Genomic DNA, 21,277 nt, shown 5'->3' on the forward strand with positions numbered 1-21,277 from the left:
GTTTGTCCTTTGAGTATCCGATCCCAAAAACATGCTGCGTCTTTTAGCATAAATTATCACCATGTACTAATTTCAGACAAAACAAATATGCAGTATAAAAATCTGCAGCCATACGGTAACAATGGAAAACCGGTACACCACGTGCTTTATTGCTTGGTATGATGTGTACATGTCTGTGCTGTCCTGGTGTGAACAGCAGTTCAGTAACAGTCTTACCACTGCATCCATTTCCTGTTGAGGGGCTAGATTTTCAGCTCAGTTAAAGGGGACCACGTTAATTTCAGAACCTGACCTAGAGATCAGAGAAAAGAGGAGGACTCTGGGTAACGTAGTTCATTAACGGTGTGGGGCGTGCGCGGAGTCAAACCAGGAGACGCAGCGAGTTGACGTGCAGGTGGTACAGGAAGTCGGCGTACGATGCCCCACCATTGGGACTCTTGTCCTCCACCAGGAGGCGCTGTAGTGCCTCTTCACTGCTGTCTCCCTGTTTCACCACCTGCAGCTGAGGAGGGGCAGTGTCTGCAGTCAGGGGGGTGTTATACTAAGCAGGACTACTGAGTTAGCTGGATAACTGCGCTGAGCAAAACCTGGTGTGTGTGTGTATGTGGGTAAGCGTGTGTATTGGGGTTGTGTGTGTGCAGGAGACTCACCCTGACAGCACAGGGCGCTTGTGACTGTAGGCTGTGAATGAGCTTCCTCACAGTGACAGACAGAGGATTCTGCAGCTCAGGCAGGCACAGCTGTGGGCGACCAATCAGAAACAAACCAATCGGAAACACACCAATCAGTGACACACCAAACAGAAACACACACCACAACACAGAGTGAACAGTTTTCTGCTCTCCACAGTGCTGGGATCAACAATATCTCAAATACATCAGTTCAGGAAATGAACTGAAACCAATCAACTGAAAAATCCCCATAGAATTCTAAGAGCATTATTCAGTTAATTTAAATTCCCTTCCTGGGTGGACTGGTTTAAAACAAACACCACTCCTGCCGGGGGGGGGAGGGGCGGGGGGGGCACACTCACCTGTCCCGAGGGTAAAAGGGAGAAGCAGGTGGTGTTGAAGAGCTGCAGCAGGACGTGGGCGGGGACGCCCTGCCCCACCCACAGGAACAGCGACAGCGAGCAGTGGGCCAAGAACAGGCTCCCGGGGTCGAGACTGCTGGCACTGCAACGCACCGCCTCCATCGCACTGAGCGCGCTCAGCGGCTCGCTGCTCATTGGCTGAGGGTGGTCAGGTGGGGGGGAAGAGAGATACAAAATGCAAATGATAAAACGCAATATTCCTACCACTCATTTTCAGAGTGTTTGATCATGTTAGACATGCACGGGGCATCTGGTCTGGTGGGGTGAAAGTGGAAGCAGGAGGGGGTAGAAGTGAGGGGCAGTGCTCACCAGAGGAAGCAGGAGGGGTAGAAGTGGGGGGCAGTGGGTAGAGTCTGTGCTCACCAGAGGAAGCAGGAAGTGGGTAGAAGTGGGGGGCAGTGGGTAGAGTCTGTGCTCACCAGAGGAAGCAGGAGGGGGTAGAAGTGAGGGGCAGTGGGTAGAGTCTGTGCTCACCAGAGGAAGCAGGAGGGGGTAGAAGTGGGTGGCAGTGGTCCTGACGTCCTGGCAGAGCAGCTGGCTGCGCAGGTGCAGACGCTGGGTGACAGTGCTGCGCACGCACGGCAGCAGAACCTCGCTCTTGCGCAGGCTGTTCACGTAGACCGGGAGAGCCTTCAGGAACTGGGGCAGCACCAGCTGCACACGGCACACGGGTCAGAACACGGGTCAGAACACGGGTTAGAACACGGGTCAGAACACGGGTTAGAGCACGGATCAGCACACGGGTCAACACAGGTTAAAACTCAGCAACGGCAAGCAAATATTACTGTGATTTATTATCGATATTAACAGCCTCTGGGCCTTTTGTACCACTGTGTACGTTGCTGTGATACTCGCTGAATGACTAAATGTAAAAGGAAGTTAAAATGTTTTTAAAATTTGTTCAACGACATCTCACTGACTGTACTACATTATTACATATATTACACAGGAACCAGCTCATACAGGCATACTGACTACAAAGTTGTTATTTTGGAGTAAATCATTGAAATGAGTATATCTAAAATACATGACATACAAAGTCATCCTTGCCCCCCCCCCCCCCCCACCTGGCCCGGTGATACCGCAGTGGAGCTGCAGTGTTTGCGGTAAGAGGCCAGCAACTGGGTCACATCTGCCTGCAGCTCCTCACGCACTTCCTGTAGGGGGCGCTCCAGCACCGCGCAATACACTGCAGCACAGAGACAAGAGGCGTTAGAGAACCGTGATACATGCAGCAGCAACAGCAGCAGCAACAGCAACAGCAGCAACAGCAACACAACAGCAGCAGCAACAGCAACAGTAGCATCAGCAGCAACAGCATCAGCAGCAACACAACAGCAACAGCAGCAGCAACAGCAACAGCAGCAGCAACACACTCTCAGTGCAAACCAGGCCACAGGGCTCCATACTCCATTAGGGTCACACACAATGGATCACAGGCTGTAGGATCATACACAGTGGCTCAACACAGAGATGGGCACAGAGACATTGGCCATCTAAAACATTCCACACATTAGCAAATGAAATTTCACCATTCAGCTGGGCTTCTAAGGTAATACACTCGTCATATTCTGAGTAAACTCATATTGTGTAAAGCTGGATCAAAATTACAATCCGATTCCTCTCAAAAGTTCCCCAGGCCTAATCTGCGTCAGCTTCTCTGCATTCAACATTTTTATTTTATTTTTTTAAGCATTAGGCAGATGCTCTTATCCAGAGTCACTTACGCAGATTACAGTCTTTATAATCCATTTACACAGGTGGATATTTGCTGAAGCAGGTCAGGTCATGCACTTGGCTTGAGGGCACAATGGCTGTGCTCCAGCTGGGAATCGAACCCGCAGCCCCTGAGCTGCGCTACACAGTTGCGCCAGGGCAGACGGTCTTTACCTTTCTTGCAGTAGAAGGTGAGCAGCGTCTGAGCCTGGCAGGTGCGGAAGGTGTCCAGAAGGTGGCGTGAGCAGGGCAGGGTCAGGCTGTGCACCCGGGTCCTCCGCTCCCCCCAAGCGCTGGTGTAAGACAGGGCCGCCTGGCACAGAGGAGAGGGAGGTGAGGCCCCAGGGGGGCATCGTGTCCAGGGGTGGGGGGGCATCTGTGTGTGTCTGGTGCTTTTCCACTTCTACAGTCAACCTCGCCCAGTTAGAGCATCAGTGCACTTTTAATACATTAGAAAGCAGTCTATTGCTTTACAATGTCAGTTAACGACACATAAGTGAAAACAAAAATTTAGACTCAGCTCCACCTGTATGAAGACTCAGCTCCACCTGCATGAAGACTCAGCCCCACCTGCATGAAGACTCAGCCCCACCTGCATGAAGACTCAGCCCCACCTGTATGAGAGCTCACTGCAAGCCGCCACCTTATGAAGACTCACCCCACCTCATGAACCAGCCCCATCCAGAGACTGGATGGTGAACGCTACTGCCACAGGGGCTGGATGGTGAATGACGAGGGCACGCCAAGGCAGAAGGACGTGGGCGGGGTCAGGTCCAGGGATAAACGAGCCGTAAAATCCAGACACACTCAGCCCTGCAGAACAACCCAAATGCATGCTTTTAATCCACAGAACGCTCACTGATGACCGACAAAAAAGCCTAATCACTGCTCAAAGTGTGTCACACGCGAGTACAGAGAGCTCAACCGTCACCTCATTCCTCCGTACCTTTGCTGACGAAGACCCTGAGTTGGGCCTTGAAGGCCGTCTCTGTCTCCACACACCTGTGCAGGTCACAGCTCAGCTGCTCTCTGTCCACCTCTGACTGCGGGAAACACAACCCAGAGGAAAGAGACAATTTTACCTTATTTTCCACGTTCATGTGCTGCGTCTGCAGTGAACTGAACTGAACTGCGTGAATCGACAGGCACACCTGCAGACTGTCATAGCAGTAAACTCCTCCCCCTGTCATATACGGGGTGTGGCCTGGCCAGGCCCCGCCCACATCCGGCTGGGAGAACAGGAAGAGGTGCAGGCTGCAGCCTTGATTGGCACACTCTTCAGCCAATGACACGCAAGGCTCTGAAGGCTGGAACAGGGTCTATAATGTGAAGGAACAGAAGAAACATACTGAAACATCTGTTACTCAAAATGTGTATCTTTTATTCATTTTTTATTTCAACTGTACAATTTCCAAGCAAGCACAGAGACACGGCGTAGAAAACCTTGGGCTTGCTGGAGCTGAAGATCCCTGAGGATCCATGTTTTAATGCCGCCTCAGTCAGGGGTGCGGACTGGAAAACAAGCACCTTTCCTGGGCACCCGATGGCCTGTGTGGGCAGAGACAGGCTGGTTATGGAGTGCCACGCGTGGGCATACGCTCTGAGAGGGCATGGGTGTGGGCAGAGACAGGCTGGCGGGCATACGCTCTGAGCGGGCGTGGGCAGCGTCAGGCTGGTTATGGAGTGCCACGCGTGGGCATACGCTCTGAGCGGGCGTGGGCAGTGTCAGGCTGGTTATGGAGTGCCACGCGTGGGCATAGGCTCAAAGCGGGCACGAGCGTGTCTGGGTCTTTCACCTCCAGTATCCTCAGCGCGGCACGGACGGGGAGATCCTGAGCGCAGGGCGTGTCCTCGGACCCTTCAGCCAATCGGGGAATCTGCTGCAACAAACTGCACAAATACAAACGAATACAAATCATAAATTAAACCGCTAATTAAACTGCATTTCACTTCACCAGCTATATAGATTCCTGATAGTATCACTTTTGAACTTGCCCAAAGTATCGTTTCACAGTGCTTGGCTGCTTTGCATAAGCTTAACTGAAGGCACAGATGCTCACCTACCTGGAAACCTATTAAAAACGGCAAGATCAGGGAAATCAGTACTTAAATGAACTGTATTATTAGGCTAAAGAAAGCCTAAACCTTTGTTTGGCAAGTATTAGATATGGAGAGTCGTAGACATAAACAGTAACTACTTCCCCTTGACCAAAAATATTCAGCAACACTTCAGAACCTTAAATTCCTATTTATTCATAATAATAACATTAAAATAATCTACAACCCTACCTGTCAATGCAGTATCTGGAGTCTTTGAGTGGCACCAGTAGCCCCTCCCACGTGGGCAGTTCTAGCTCTGTGGTATCAGTGATAATTAGCATGTGGGGGCGGGACAGAGTGGGGCTGAGGTCATAGAGGTGGAGCCTGCTGTCATAGGTCATCAATCCCACCCGCAGGTCTGATTGGTTCCCACCTTCCTCTCTGTGACAAAACAAATATTTGAGCTGTGCTCCGTAATGCAATATTTTTACATTTGGGATACACTTTTGCCCTGCCATGGACTCTGACCAATACGTATGTGTATGTGTGTGTGTGTGTGTATGTATGCATGTGCGTGTGTATGCGCGTGCGTGTGTATGCGTGTGTATGTGTGTGTGTGTGTGCGTGTGTGTGTGTATGCATGTGTGCATGCGTGTGTGTGTGTGTGTGTGTGTATGCGTGTGTGTGTGTGAGTGTGTGTATGCATGTGTGCGTGTGTATGCGTGTGCTGGTAGGGTGGGTCGTGTGTGTGTATGCATGTGTGCGTGTGTGATGCATGATTGTGTGGTGGTGGTGTGTGTGTGTACTGGCAGAGAGAGGAAGGAGCGTAGCTGCTGACAGATGAGACCCAGGTGTCCACTCTTCAGCGCAGGAGCAGAGACGTCCAACGCCAAGAGCAGCCCAGCCGCCTGACCCTGTACACACACACACATGGACACACACACACACACACACAGCACACACACACACACAGACACACACACACGTGCAAATACAGATAAACAAAAACTTAATATGGAAGAAGAAGAAATATACATAAGTGTGACGTGTTAATTCAGCCAGAATGAAAGTGAGTACACAGACAGCGTAACGCAGGTCAGTAAAGACCAGTCTGCACTAGGGGCCGGTTTAAACAGACGTGCTTCCACGCGCTCCTGACCGTGTCGGACTCCAGGACGTCGTAGGACCCGAGACAGAGCTCGGGTCTGCGTTCGCTGTCCGTCCGTGGCCCCCCCCCGCCGGTGGGCTGGTAACACCGCCACGGCACTGAGAACGACAGGGCAGCGCGCCGAGCACAGATCAGACCGCGAGAGACTCAGAAAACAGGGGGGAAAGAAAGGAAAGGGAGGGAGAGGAAGAGAGGGAGAGAGCGCGGGTCCGAACCTTCGGTGAGCTTCCCGCAGAACGGGCAGGAGAATCTCTGCCCGCAGTCTTGCCAGGTCATGAACGGGCACATGTAGGCACCACATCCACTGCAGCCTGGCACAAGCCCTCCCTCTGCAGTCCCAGAGCAGACCGGCAGAGGGCGCTGGTCAGCACAACATAAGCAGAGATGTTATTACACATTAGCACATCCAAAACGTTTTTGCTGTGATTACAAATTACAATTAATTACAGTTAATTACACTCATTCGAGAAAACATTTTGAGAACACCATATTAAAACAAACTGTCAATAGTTCTAACAAATCTGACCTCGCCTTTCTCTAGCCTGGCCAGGGGGGTCAGTACTGCCCCGAGGGGCAGGTGGCTCAGCTGGGCAGTCGTTCCTTCGCTGGGGAAAGAGTAGGAGGTGCAGCGAATGAACCTGGGGCTCGCGTTACCTGAGAGAGAGAGAGAAACTAAACATTAACCATCAATCCAACGATGTTAGCAATGTTCCTAAAAGTAACCAAAAAGGTACAAAAGGCTGAGAAAGGTCAAAAGTTGAATAAATAAAACCAATATAGAGCAAAAAATATGAAAACAGACCTTTAGTAAAACAGTGATAAGACCAATAAATAAAATAAGTAAAATCACAATTAAACCAAACAGAGTAAAAAACAAATTCATTCCAATTCCAGTGTGGACCAGTGTACCTCGATCCTCCACAGTAAAGCCAGTGGTGGCCAGAGGGGGCAGCAGAGAGCCAGGCTCCGAAACAAACACCTTTCCCTCCCATTCCTCCCTGTTCTCCTGCATTCCCCGCACCTGTCGGGAGAGAGAGGGAGAGGGGGAGGAGCCAGGTAATACACCTGTGCACTGCTTTCCGCAATGGGAGGGGGGAGGAAGACTCACCGCGCTAGGCAGGCACTGGGGGTCCAGGCCATATCGCGATTCAGAACTGGGGCTCAAAACTCTGCTGTCCTGGGGGAGGGAGGAAAAAGAAGGAGACTCAACAGGAATTTTACACACAAATCACAGTCAGGTGATGTGAAAGAATGCCTCAGTTAGGTCACATACACTGTAGACCACAAAAGGAGCATAAAAAAGACTGATAACATATGTGGATGATGGCTTTAAATGTTGAAACTTGGACTTTTGGAAAATGCTTTGGTCAGTCTCACCGGTTGTGAACTGCTGCCTCCTTGTGGTGACTGTGAGTTACTGCGAAAGGACAATTCTGGATTGGGCTCACATAACATGCCTGGGAAACAAGAGTCAAAAAAGAAGAACTGAATCACAAGCAGGGACAACATTTTATTACAGAGTAAAATGTATGTTTCTTCATTTACCATTGAAGTGGTTTGGAGGGGGGCCCCAGGACGGCTTCTGATGGGGCCAGACTCCTGGGGGGTGGCCAGACCCCATAATTGGGGGTGCATTCTGGATGCCCTTATTCGGATACTGGAGCCCAGGTGGGGGGCCGTTGGGCACAGCTGTTGCATAGCCGGCTATGGGGGCAGCTGCAGGCCAGCCCATGTGACCCCAAGGCTGCTCGTGATTGGCCGCTGGGATGTCCATCCTCTCCCATAAATCTCAGGGGCGGGGTGAAGCGCACCATAAAACAGGGTCCTGACAAGGACAGGAAACAAAATGAAATGGATCTGCCTGCCATCCCCCAAAAAACCCTCCCAAATCTGGAACACGGACTGCAGTAAAGAGAGCTGTTCTGGGTTTTACTCAGCGCAGCTATCCAGCTAACTCACTAATCCCGCTTTATGAAACACCTCCCTGGTTTATTTTAACCACACAGCATGGGGCGGTCTTTGTCTTCCAGGTTTGTTGTCATGTTTATTTGAAGACCGACTCTAAATATTCGCATATTCATTCTGTCTCTTTGTATATGTGCTATTGCACTTGGTTTTAAGGGTAACTAACGCATGTCATATGGATCCTGCCCATTTGAATGCATTGTGAGAATATTCGTTTTGACAGCTGTAAACATGACAGCAGGGTTACTTAATACTAATATGTGTATACAGATGCATCATCATCATCATCATCATCATAGAAAGTATGCAGGTATTCTGCCAGTCTAGAAATCGCATGCTCAGTCCATCCATTTGCAGGGTCTCGTGATCATGTAGCCAACAACCTAGTTTAAAATACAATATAAAGTATTTAATGTTTTTTACGTGTTCAGTAATATATATGTACAGTAGCCTAACTGCATCGGTTTCCGAATCGTTCATACCGGGTTGCATATCTTACAGGTCGAGGCACACGCCTGCCGCTGTTCGGAGGGATTGCGTTATCACGGAATCTAACATTAGAGCAGTTCTGGGTACCGAGCATCCCGACAATGAAATACAGCGCGCCACCGAGACAGTCAGTACATACCTTCGACATCACATGGAGACACGCATCATCTGTCGCAGCTTGAACCTTGAGAATCGCTCGTATTTTCCTAGAAACATCTCCATATCCATCATATTATTAACACCACGCTCGCCATCGATGTCCTATAGGCGGTCTCTACCTGTCCCGATTGAGTTAAATTCTAGGACACGAGTTAATGCCAGAAGGTGCGCCGATATATAGCCACACATTACAATAATGTTTTACAATTTAACGCCAGAACACCTCTTTTATAATCAGGCTTCTTCGTGTAAAACGCGCCGCTATGACAGCTCAAGATGCTGACTTCCTCTCCCTGTAAGCTCCACTGTCCATTTCCGGTTCGCGACGTCCAGTATATTACGTAATGACAGGACACGCAGTGGCCGCTATAATATTCAGCGAAATAATTTCAACGTTGGTGGTTCTTCATTTAAATCTAAAACTATGTTAAAAGCAATGGCGCTATATATGCTACTGCATAGAATTATATTTTATAAAGGGGTTTTTTTTATAAAGGGAAATCTACGTTTCACAGTAAAACTACTACGCCGACGCCCACAGGCACAATTTACCAATGGGAAAGCTGGCAAAAACAGGCAAATAAACATTCACTCCTTTTGACAAATTTTATTTGTCTTTCAAAATACAAGTAAACAGATGAACAAATCTGTACCAGTGTAAACGAAAATTAAGCAGCAGTACCAGGCACATGAATAGTATTAGTATGAATTGTATTTGTATATTTCCCTTTAAGGCACTTAAAGATAATATTTTTAAAAAATACAAAAACATTTTCTTCATCATTTTAAGCCCCTCAGACTGTAAGCAGCTAGATCTCGGTTTGGACAGTGATGGACACATATTAAACATGACTCTTAAAAAGGGGCTAAAGTTATGAATTAGTAAGTTGTGCTTTGATAAACGTCCCTGATAACCTGATTAAATCAATCATAAACAACTATTCTTCATTTCTTAAACAGTCACTGAAGGTCAAGAAGCCTACTGACACACGGAGAGGTTAAAACTGGATTTACATTTTAAAAAGCCCAAGTCAATGAAAAGTGTTCAGTCCCATTAAAAGTGCTCAATATTCTGAGAGATAAAATCCACAGTTAAGGCTTTCTCTCCAGACAACCGGTTTTCAACAACGAGAGGTGACATGGCGATAACAAAAAACTGTTATCGTTTTGACCATAAATCTTTACCATAAACGCAAGCTACTCCCCCTCAAACATGTATATCAAACTTCACCACACATATCACAAAGTGACAGATCTTGTCCTCCTTTCCCACCAAGATACCATCCCAGAATGTGCTGTCCAGCCCCCCCGGTCCGGACGGGTCAGTGTTTGGTGTCCCGACAGGTGACGCCCTCACAGGACTGCAGCTTGATCAGCCGAAGGTTCATGGTCTGCAGAAGGGCGGGGTCAACCTTCTTCACGATGTTCTCCAGCTGGTGGGGGTCAGAGGTCAAGTTGTAGACCTCGACGAATGACTGTGGAGGAAAGCAACGACAGGCAACGATTACAGCGTGAGGCCCACAGACACGTCTGTATTACGCAACAGTTGGTTTTAAAAACAGTGGTGTTAACAAATAGTTTTGAAGTGTCCCTAAACTAAGATCCCAATGTATGTAGATCCCAATGTATATATAGAGATAGCCTATCTGTGAGTCTGTGTTGTATCTTATTCACTCTGGTTGAGACTGAACAGATACTGGAACACCCCTTTTTAACACAAAGTTTACTGAATTTTATATATCATTTTTAAAAAAGTGCATTCAACCAGCCATGCAATAAAAACAGGAAATGAAGTGAGCTGCACTCAGGATTACCCATATATTAAAAAATCATTAACTATGAGAAATCTACAACGTAACATTATATTATACCGAGAACAGTGAATGAAACGAATGAATGGTAAGTCAAACATTTCTTCTGTTCGGTAACCCCATTTATATTTCTTTTTCCTTGTCATAAATTTGCACTTCATTACATAATTACACTCCGGCAAAAGAACATTCCCTGCTGACAATGCCGGCACTCTCAGTTTTACTCTTTATATAGCGGTGCTGTTGCACAGCGCAGAAGGCCCAGGTTTAGGAGTCTCACCTCGCTGTCTGCAAACTCACAGTACTGCAGGTTTTCGGCAGCGAGCGTGCGAACGCAGGCGTACGTGTTGTTGCAGGCATCTTCACAGACACAATCCGGGAAGCAGTGCTGCGCGGGCATCACAACAACAACAACAACAACAACAACAACAACAACAACAACAACAAAAAGAACGTTAAAAACACGAATCCAAGCCGTTTCCCAGTGGACCCAATTTTCAATTAGCATTTTTTTTTTTTAATTAGCGCAGAGGCGGGCAACAAGGGCCGTACCCATTTCTGGTTTTTTGTTCCAACTTCTGATTTTGAGGACTTAATTAGGGGCGACATAGCTCAGAGTAGACGATTGTCTGGCAGTCGAGGTGCCGGTCAAACCGCTGGCATGTCAGTGTCTGAGAAGACATAACCCTAACTGCTCATATGAATGAGAGCATCATGTAAAGCGCTGATACGCTAAGCAGTCCTTACCATTTACCATTTAATTAGCCCTAACATCTACGCCGTCTGACATTTTAGCTGCATGTCGTCACGGGCAAATGAATGACGGCTGAAGACTGTTCTCGTGTCTCCATATGAAATGTTCCACCGTTCGCTACTCTACGCGCAGTCTCCTCAATATTCACTGCTGAATTTGGACCGGCAGCCTGATGTTCAGCAGATTTAAAGGCACTCCAGGAAGTGCTCGCTCTGTAGCGCCCCAGTTAGCGAATCAGAAGAGGAACGTCCTTGGCTACCGCCGGCTGCTCATCACAGATAAGTAGACAAAGAATACCGCGGAGCAGCAAATTAACTGCAGTCAGAAGACGGGCTGCTGATCAAGCTGAATTAATTATGAGAACAGGGTGTAACAGTTTTCACGGATCCGACAGCATGCATCTGGGGATGGCTAGAATAGTTTTTTACTTAAAGGAAGATGATTCCTAAGCAGCTGGCAGTCCTGTATTTTAGGAGGGGCAAAGGGGAAGGTAGCACACAGACAGGCCCAGGCCCAGTTTGGGACAGGGGGAAGGTAACTCACAGAGAGGCCGGGGCCCAGTTTGGGACAGGCGGGGTCCGGCTTAGAGTGGCCCTCCCCTATGTGCTCCACCAGGAAATAGGGGCGAGCTGAGCCATTGCGCAGAGAAGGAGCCTGTGGATGGACAATGAAGGTGTGTTCACACAGGGTAGTTACACACACACACACCAACGCACACACACACACATACACACACACACACACATACACACACACGGCCGGGTGACCCACCATCTGGGAGAGGAAGGACTGTCCGTCCATGTTCACCGTGGACAGGTTGACTCCAGCGATGTCCAGGAAGGTGGGGCCCAGGTCGATGTTCAGCACAGGAGCCTGTCAGTCAAGCGCAGGGAGGTGGGTACAGGGGTGACATCAGCCGGAATAATAACCTGCTTCATAGCCAATGAGGAGCCTGACTGCCAGGTTGCCAGGAAGCAGCTGCAGTCTCAGCACACCTGCGCCAGGTGAGGCCTCTCACCTTTACGGTCTGGTTGGGTTTTATCCCGGGGCCCCGCACCATCAGCGGGACCCGAATGTCAAACTCGTACAGCTGCCGCTTGTCAATGGGCAGCGAGAACTGGCCTACGGAGAGGGGAGGGTCTCATGACATCACTGAATCACGACATGCTTTCAGCTATTCACAGGAAAAACCCTGCGGTCACGTGATCAAATCTGAACCCTGATTATGTGTTTTTTTAAGCTAATCACATTTTTATATGTCAGGTGGCTACACCACCATCACAGAGGTTCCAGTAAGAAGGGTAGGATTAATTAGACACTAATTGTTACTCCCAGAGAAAGCTAACATTGTACAGAGCTGCAAATATATGAGGAGAAGATGATTAAAGACTCCAAACTTGCGCAAACTACACACTGGACCATCTCAATCACAGGTAAAAATCAGCCTTTATGTGGAACATTAATTCAAACCCTGGTCAAAGCAGACACACCAGAGTGGAAGCCATGGTCAGAGGTGTAGAAAATGTAGGTGTTGTTCAGGAGCTGCAGGTCCTCCAGCTTCTTCACCACCTTCTCCACCATGTCGTCGACAGATAGCAGTGTCTGCCACCTGCAGGCCGGGGGAGGAACTGCAGTCAGCACAATGGCAGTACCTCAGGTTGCCACACACCCACAGCCAACGGTACCACACCTCTTGCGAAACGCATCGTCCAGGAACGCGATCGAAGTGTCAGACATGGGGTTGAGGGCCTGGCGAAGAAGCCAGTGTTTATCCTACAAACACAGACCAAAAAAAACAAACAAACAAACAAGAGTCAGTGCTATGACAATTAGTCATAATACTGTAATAGACTGGTCTGCCCTCTAGGTGGCAGCGACGATACAGAAATAAAGATAATTTAATATCCATATATCGCACTAAAATATATTAAACTGGCTTCAGTGACCAACCATCCTTCTGATTTCAATAGAAAACCCCACTCCCTGTCATGCCCACTGAGTACAGTGATGTGCCTTAGGGCAGAGAACAATCTGTGCTCTGTTTGAATCTTCCCCTTTTAACTTGCTTGACAAGCAATTTAAAAGCTTCCTGGACACCACCAGCCCCACTTACAGGGACACAAAACGGTCCGACAAGCACAGGCTCGTAAGGACGGCTGATGAGCAAAGTGGTCCTGAATACCACCCCCCCCCCCACCTCCCATCCCGTCACCCAGAGCACGGTCTTCGGGTGGGGGGGGGGGGGCGGTTACCTTTCCCGGCTTGTTGAAGCTGCCGTCACGGGGCGCCTTGGTGCCGCTGAAGGCCCCCTGGTACTGGGGTGCAGCCGTCCAGGGCGAGTGGGGCGCGGGGGGGGACAGCATCATGAAGAAGGGGCGCTGGGGGCTCCGTTTATCCAGGAACTCCAGGGACCTGTTCGCCTGAGGGGAGGGCGGACGCACAAAAGCAGGCCTTGGCGGTGGGGCGGCAGTGTGGCGTAATGGGTGAGGAGTTGGTCTTGTAACCTGAAGGTCGCAGGTTCGATTCCCAGTTGTTGAGCAAGGAACTTAACCTGCATTGCTTCAGGATATATATCCAGCTGTATAATTTGATGCAATGTAAAATACTATATATCAAAATTTGTGTAAGTTGCTCTGCTAAATGCCTGTGATGCAGAGCCTGTGTGAGTGCGTGCAATACTGGCAGCCCCCGTGTCACGAGTGCGAGTGCTATATAGTGATTATGCTGCAGTTAACAGCAAAAGACCACAGACCGGCACAGAAAACAGGCAAAAATGACTGTGCATGAAATGAGTCAGTACAGGCAGGACAGCCGAACCTCATAAACTCCCCCCCCCCCGGTCTCAAGAGCAGGGACCTGTAATGGTTCACCTATGAAAGAGCAGCTCTTGCACAAAGGGACAGAGAATGTTAAATGCATAACCCGGCTGCCTGTTTAAAAAAAAAAGAAAGCAGGAAGTAAATATCCAGACGGTATGGATTTTCTGACAGGCTGTAGCTGATTAACCCGAGGCTATAAACAGAACGTTTACCAGTCTCAGCGAAATGTTTTTTACAATTCAATATGTGGCGCCCCATTGCTGGCCCGCAAAGGCTGTAACCCCACCTTTACAGCTCTGTAAATTCAGAGTGCAGGACTCTCGGTCCGGCCTGATTCAAGCTTGTTTCTTTTTTGTTGTTTCTTTTTAGTTTGGAAATTCAGAGTCATGTGACTCACTTGCTGTTACCCAACAGCTGTAATGTTATTAACTTGCATACGATCGTTCGTCAGCCTTTATTTTTGGAAGACATTTCTGCAAACGACAATCCTAATTTGCTTCTGTGAGCATTCACAAGCCTGTTTAGAAAAACCTGTTCTACCTGTTTTTTTATTGCCAAAATTAAATAAATAAATAAATAATGAGCAAGAATACTGCCTTTTAAGTTGTCTTTGTGAAGTTCAGACTCATAATGCTTAATTCATAAATTCAAAAAAAAACTCTCGTCTACAAAAAAATGTCACAGCAGAACAGGTCTTTCAACTTTACCGACAAAGCATTATGGTTTAGTCACATGAGGTCTCAAACCAGCTCTATAAGCTGACGCTGAATGCTTATTCAGTGCACTGGCATCGAGCTGAAGAGGACTTTCAATGCATGTAAAAAAACCCAAAAAATGACAACAGTGAGCACGTGACGTTTCTGCCAAGACACCTCGACAGTAATGTGATGACCTCATTCAAGCCAGTCCATGAAACGAATCAGCGTACCTGAAGCCACAACCCACACAGCTCTGCTCAGCAAATATGCGGTATCATAGCAACAACCGAGAGGCCGTCTCACACAGGTGCGTAGAGCGGGGGGGGGGGGGGGGGGGGGGGGGGACTCACGATGAGGTCGGTCAGGTAGTCCTCATCGTAGTGGTCCCCGTGCTTCTCTTCCTGCCCGTTCACCGACAGGCTGTAGTTGTAGTACTTTGAGTTCCCCACCTGCAGACAGGGACGTGACACACACACACCTGTTCTTAAAACCAGGTGCGTCGGAACTCCTGCTCTCCGCAGATCAGCGGTCCGTTGCTATGACGCCCAGTGGATGAAGTGACAAACCATTCTACAAACCATTTCAGTCAGAATGGACACAGTGCTCGCCCGGCAATGTCAATGACACTGACAGGCTGAGAGCAGGGATGGGAATCAATTTAGATTTTTCTGATACCAACGCTAAAACAATCAATTTTAAAGCGATGCTGGTTTAGCGTTAGCTAGCATGCTAACGGTACCTGCTGTCACTGACAGTCGACAGAGCGAGCGCACTATTAGCCACTGGAGGCGTGCCCCACCGAAACCTGCGCAGCGATTTGGTCCGGTAGGCACCGGCCGTATGCGAACCGGTGCCACAGCGGTACTGGGTTTCGGAACCCAAGCCCAGAGTCTTCAGTCTGGACTTTCAGCCGCTAACCCGTGGCCATTTTAAAATGACTTCTTGATGCTCAGTAGTAAGGTATTACATTCAATAGCACAATAAGGCTAAACGGGAGGGGGGGGGGGGTGGTTGTAGAAATGTGTCCATAGCGATGAGCCCAACTCAGGTGGGCTGAAACTCACCAGAGCATGCCACTGGTCCCACCCCGGAGGGATGTATCCCACGTCCCCCGCTTCTTTCAGCCCGTACTGAGAGAGGGAGAGAAGAAGAGAGAGAGAGAGTGAGAGAGAGGCTGTGGCAGAGGAGAGCGCCACCTGCTGGGAGTACAAATTAAACTGAACACGCAGCCCATGGAGGACTTGGAAAAATTAACTGATCTGGAGCCATCACTCAGAGGAAGAGGAGCAGAGACTGGGTTTTAGAACCTGGAGGCGCGCCTTCACTGTACAGTTATTTATATTTGACCGGCCATCGTAAATGAGCAGCACAACTGCGAAAAACATCAATGACACAAGAAGTCTTTCCCCTGGAAAAATGCAAAAAAAAAAAAAAAACAGGAAATGTGAATAAGAGTGTCCGTGTTTGAGCTGAGCATGTGACCTTAAGGGCAGTCGCGACTTAAAAACCCCTTAAAACAGCGCACAGCGGCACAGGGGAGACGCTGGTCACCTGGTTGAGGTACTTCCCCCCGTAGAAGGTCTGGTAGTACTGCTTGTTGAGGTGGACGGGGAAGGCCAGGCTTTCTGGACCCTTCTGCCAGGCCGGACTGCTGCAGTTGCCCGTCAGGGAGTTGTTGTGCACCTGGTGGTTGTGGGGGTACCTGCCCGTCAGGATGCTGCTCCGACTGGGGCAGCACAGGGCCGTCACCGTGAACTGAGGGGGGGGGGTGGGGGGGGTGGGGGGGCAGAGGGGAGAACTATTCACCACTGAAAAATCTACCAGTCCACCAGTCAAAACTTTCAGCTGATGCCACTTACTGCATTGGAGAAGTAAACGCCTGCATCACCAATCAGGGACCTGGCCTGCTTCATAGGGGTCTGAATCAGGGGGGAGAAAGGGAAGTAAAAACGGGGTCCGGGGTGGGTATGGGGTTATGGGGGGCGGGGGGGATTACGAGAACAGATTGCAGAGAAATCCAAGGACAAAAACAAAACAAAAAGGAAGAGTTCCCAGCTTCTATTTGTACTCCCACACACCTTAGCTCAGCGGGCCGCGTCTATTTAAGGAGCACCATCGGGTCCTACAGTCCCGCGCTGCGCGCATTTAACACTCCCACTTTGATGCGCGCTCCAATTTAAAAAAAACAAACTCGTGATGAACCAGTTCTCATAATTTCCTGCTACAGTCATCATGCCAGGTGTCCCGTTCCAGAATTACTCATGTCGCTTTCAAATAAGGCTAACTGCATAGTATATGAGCTGCGCGTTTCGCATACAATGTCTGAATCGCGTTGATTTGTGACAGCCGGTTTTGTTGCCGCTTTTGTGATATGCACCGCTGGCGCATCGTAACTGAATCTTGGTTGCGGTCAACGAGCACAAGCAGGCTATACTGGTCCCATAATTGGGGAAGGGGTTACAGGAAGTTTACAATAAGGAACTGAACACTTTACACAATTGCCTACATTCTACATCCTGACATGGAACAATGGCGCTTAGTTAGAAAAACCCACCATAATCTGATAACGAAAACTGCAAATGAACATATGCTTATTTGCGGTTTGCGATGGTCAACAGATATGAGTCGAACAATCACCAGTTTTGCCATTTTTTTGTTGGCAAATCCCGCGCACGCATTTGTAGTCGGAATAAGTATTCTTATTTTCTTCTTCACAATTGTCGGCCTCTCACCATTCCCCCAAGCACCACATCCTGGTCGTCAGTGAGAATGAACACGATGTTGCTCGGATTGGCGCACTCCGCGCACCTGAGCGCGAGCAGGCAGATCAGCGCGAGAAGCGTCGCGGCACACATGTCTCGAGCTTCTTTTCTCCTTCTTTTGCCCTGGTGGTCCCAGTTTGCCACAGACGAGTCGGTTGACCGGCGCGCGATACCTACTTTGGTTGCACAATTGTGACGAATGCTAAACTGTAGGGAAAACAAACGGTAAAATAAGTTTTTAAAAACCCGTAAAATCCCCCAAGGGTAGCAGACGAAATGGGAGGGTCTGACGAAGACAGAGGAAGTAGCGCGCTATAGATTGAGCTAAACTCACATGTATGGTCACACATGGTCATATGACATACTTGTTTCTCAAGAAAGGGGGACTTTAACCGGTTATGTCAAATTCTTAAATACATCTAGATGAGATAAGCATTTTTTACAAGAACGGTACAGACTAGCTCGTTATTTTGTTTTAACACATTGTCAAGTGTAGTAGCCTAGGAATGAACACTTGTTTCGAGAGTAGAAATCAACGTGTTTTTGATAAACAAGCAACATGATACAATTATTTTGATTATTCCGATTTCAATAATGATACTTGTTTATCACTGTGATTACTGTCTTTCCGTTGCACCGTGATTGCGAATTTAAGCACGCGCTCTCAATCCCACATTGCTCTTTTGCGGGGGGTGTGTAGACCTGGGTGTTAAAGCATATTGTGACGAATGTTTGTAAAATGCAATCAGCGGTATACAAATAAATTTGTTTTGATCATCACACAGCCACTATTGTAGAGTTTTGTTAATGTAAACATGTTTTCCTAAATATGTAGGCTATTGCTATTTTTGCTGATTATTCTTACAATAAATATAGGCTGAAGTGTGTATTTTAAATAATATGTAAACATGGATCTTCAGCTATTTATATGGAGATGGTCAAGACTATAGGCTACTGAATAATACAAATATGTCTCATGAATCAGAATTTAATATGGTAGGGGATGATTCTTCAGTTTGGGGGTGGGGTTATGTTAACACACCTGATAAAGTCAGAGGCAGAACAGCCATCTCAAAATCAGTTTACAGATTTGTCACAGAAGGATATTGGTGACAGAAGAATGAAGGCAGTTCACAGCCAAATGTGCTGGTCCAACGATGTGTGTAATGTGTTGCACGTTTCTGTGCTTTACTGATGAAAGTTCAGCTATTTACATGCACTCTCTATGGGTTTTATGTCCAGCGTATCAGGCTAAGATCGATCTCTGCCGTACAGCTTAGTCTGGGTCCTTTACCCTGTAGTTAGTAAGGTCACAGGCAGTTCACATTGTCCTTGAAATCGACAGGTTTTTAGTTCACCGTGAGAGACCAAATCAGGTGTATTCAACGGCATTCTGGATGAATACACATTATTTTGTAACCAACAATACCCCCTCAGAAATCCCAGGTGACAATAGTCCCCCCCCCCCACAAATAGCTCAGCAGGTGTGCGCATAGGATTAGAATTTTTCCACAGAAAATTATTCCGCTGGGGATATACAGAATTAGAATGTGCGCAAGAATGTATACCAGCAAATACACTCTAAAATCACATCTAATGCTGCTGGGCACAGGCCTGTCACACATTCCTGATTGACCACAGGAATCACTATTGCGCAATCAGGTGAACAGCTAGTGCCAGGTGCCTACGAGGGAGAAGACCAGTGTCAATATGTATATGTGTATGAGTGGGATAGAGGTGACATGGAAGCATTGTGTAACTGGTGAATTCAAGTGGAATAAAAACTGTTAAATGCAACAGAAGTTTCTGTGTTTCTCCATGTTAGTAATTAGAGACACTCAACTTGTCACAAAGAAAAACACAGAAGACAGCAGCGGGTGCACAGCGGTGATGTGACAGGCACTAACCCAGAGTGCACATCACCCTTACAAATTCAGCCTTCCTCCCTTCCTGTCTCTCCCTCCCCCTCCCTCCCTCCATCCCTTCTCTCTCATCTTGTTCTCCTGTGGAAAAATGTTCCCTTTCAGATCTGGATAAACCTTCATCGCCATCTTCTCATCTTCTCCATCCCTCGGCCTGTTACATCATCACCTCTCCACTCTTGGTCTAAACTCAGTTCTCTCTCTCTCTCTCTCTCTCTCCCTCTCTCCCAGCCAGGTGTTCATGTCAGGCACCATTACCTTTCCAATCCCTTGGAAGTCCTGTTTAACAGTCAGTTACTGCAGTTATGCTGTGGTTAGGTGCTCACAGCCCATGACTATTATTAGGGTGGTTTGACCACCAGGTGGCACTGTTCAGAATTCCCTGAGGGTGGGGGAATAGACCGTACCAGTGAGAAGGTCTGAAATCCCCCAAAAAGCACTTAAAAAAAAAAAACAGAACAGCGGGTCCTACCGAGTGGGCTTGAGTCCTCCTTCTCCACTCTGCGGCTGATTGGTTGCCCAGGACCCCACCTGACTCCAGACCCACGGCTGATTGGTTGCCCAGGACCCCACCTGACTCCAGACCCACGGCTGATTGGTTGCCCAGGACCCCACCTGACTCCAGCCCCACGGCTGATTGGTTGCCCAGGACCCCACCTGACTCCAGACCCACGGCTGATTGGCTTGCCCAGGACTCCACCTGACTCCAGACCCACGCTGATTGGTTGCCCAGGACCCCACCTGACTCCAGACCCACGGCTGATTGGTTGCCCAGGACCCCACCTGACTCCAGCCCCACGGCTGATTGGTTGCCCAGGACCCCACCTGACTCCAGACCCACGGCAGACGGGCAGAGCTCCTCCAGAGGCCCGTTAGCATTAGCGCGCGTGGCGGCACTCTGCGAGGTCTTCAGACGCGGCTCGTTAAGCGTCACGGACAGTCCCAGGCCTCGGCACGACCCCCCCCCCCCGCCCCGGAAAACCAAATTACCGCTGCCTATTAGTGGCCTCCCGTCCTCAGAACGGTCCTGTGCAGATCACACCTCATATGGAACCTTGCACTGACCCATGAAGAGAGAGCTACTTAGTCTTAACACCCCCCCCGCCCCCGCCACATACACATGCACACACACACATAGGCCGGTAGTGATCAAAATCCCATTCATTAAAGGCTTGGCAGAACACATAATGCCCCCTCCCCCACTCTATACTGAGAACCGAAATAAAGGAGTACCCAGTGGCTGCGGAGGTGCTCCGCCCTTTCAGGAGGAGAGCCGTGAGGAGGCGTGGAGGTAAGAGGGAGGCGCGATGAATATTTCATCTGCTCCTCTCCGTGCCCTCGCCCTCGCGCTGTAATATTGATGGAGTCCGAGACTCAGCTGCACGGCCTCCCTGCTCAGCCCATTAACACGGGCCTGACGCCGCCACTGCTGCCGCCTACGCCCCCCCCAACCTACGCCCCCCTCGCCTACACCCCCCCTGCCGCCTACGCCACCCCCGCCTACGCCCCCCCTGCTGCCTATGCCCCCCCGTCACCTACACCCCCCCCACATCACACGCCGCCACCACCACCTATGTCCCCCCCCGTCCCCCTTTTCATTATACGCCGCAACCCCCCACACACCCACCTCGCATCCCACGCCACCGCCGCCGCCTATGCCCTCTCACCCCCCCCCCATACTCCCCAAATCCCCCCCCCCCGCCTCGCTCCCCCCTCTCTCCGACTCTCCGATTCCTGCCAGTCCCGGGCCTGCCGCGGTCTGCAGCCGGCGTTCCCGTTTTATTGCGGTACTTAACCCCGCGTGGGAGGCAGAGACCCCGGTGAGTGTCTTTATTGACTGCTTTTATTTCCACTCTCAGCACTTTAAAAGCAGGGCACAGA

The 21,277-nt window shown here is 49.2% G+C and overlaps 2 protein-coding genes across 3 annotated transcripts in view; both read right to left on the bottom strand.

The window, feature by feature from the left end:
- Positions 1 to 120: 120 nt before the first annotated feature.
- Positions 121 to 8,936, bottom strand: si:dkey-13n15.2 (protein transport protein Sec24C). Its single transcript, XM_064297504.1, has 21 exons — positions 8,611 to 8,936; positions 7,563 to 7,842; positions 7,395 to 7,474; positions 7,126 to 7,194; positions 6,927 to 7,038; positions 6,544 to 6,671; positions 6,233 to 6,377; positions 6,009 to 6,115; positions 5,656 to 5,763; positions 5,099 to 5,286; positions 4,606 to 4,699; positions 4,253 to 4,357; positions 3,961 to 4,128; positions 3,756 to 3,852; positions 3,516 to 3,622; positions 2,984 to 3,212; positions 2,161 to 2,282; positions 1,568 to 1,747; positions 1,034 to 1,231; positions 651 to 740; positions 121 to 502 (listed from the first exon to the last, which is right to left on the bottom strand). The coding sequence occupies exons 2-21, from the start codon at positions 7,789 to 7,791 to the stop codon at positions 362 to 364; spliced, it is 2,697 nt and encodes an 898-aa protein (XP_064153574.1). The 5' UTR covers positions 7,792 to 7,842; positions 8,611 to 8,936; the 3' UTR covers positions 121 to 361.
- A 286-nt stretch (positions 8,937 to 9,222) lies between these two features.
- Positions 9,223 to 21,277, bottom strand: part of LOC135264658 (N-acetylglucosamine-6-sulfatase-like) — a 28,425-nt gene continuing 16,370 nt past the window's right edge. The window contains exons 1-13 of one of the 2 annotated variants that reach the window (XM_064353425.1): positions 17,445 to 17,785; positions 16,572 to 16,631; positions 16,264 to 16,467; positions 15,777 to 15,842; positions 15,063 to 15,161; positions 13,448 to 13,615; positions 12,886 to 12,968; positions 12,686 to 12,804; positions 12,214 to 12,317; positions 11,967 to 12,068; positions 11,739 to 11,849; positions 10,722 to 10,829; positions 9,223 to 10,105 (exon numbers count right to left, since the gene is read on the bottom strand). In XM_064353425.1, the coding sequence (XP_064209495.1) occupies positions 9,953 to 10,105; positions 10,722 to 10,829; positions 11,739 to 11,849; positions 11,967 to 12,068; positions 12,214 to 12,317; positions 12,686 to 12,804; positions 12,886 to 12,968; positions 13,448 to 13,615; positions 15,063 to 15,161; positions 15,777 to 15,842; positions 16,264 to 16,467; positions 16,572 to 16,631; positions 17,445 to 17,567 (1,500 nt within the window). In that variant the 5' untranslated portion in view covers positions 17,568 to 17,785 and the 3' untranslated portion in view covers positions 9,223 to 9,952. Of the gene's footprint in view, positions 10,106 to 10,721; positions 10,830 to 11,738; positions 11,850 to 11,966; positions 12,069 to 12,213; positions 12,318 to 12,685; positions 12,805 to 12,885; positions 12,969 to 13,447; positions 13,616 to 15,062; positions 15,162 to 15,776; positions 15,843 to 16,263; positions 16,468 to 16,571; positions 16,632 to 17,444; positions 17,786 to 21,277 lie in introns of those variants that run through there. The other variant, XM_064353426.1, reaches the window with a different exon arrangement.

Source organism: Anguilla rostrata, chromosome 10 (genome assembly GCF_018555375.3).
Source record: "Anguilla rostrata isolate EN2019 chromosome 10, ASM1855537v3, whole genome shotgun sequence".
NCBI lineage: Eukaryota > Metazoa > Chordata > Actinopteri > Anguilliformes > Anguillidae > Anguilla > Anguilla rostrata.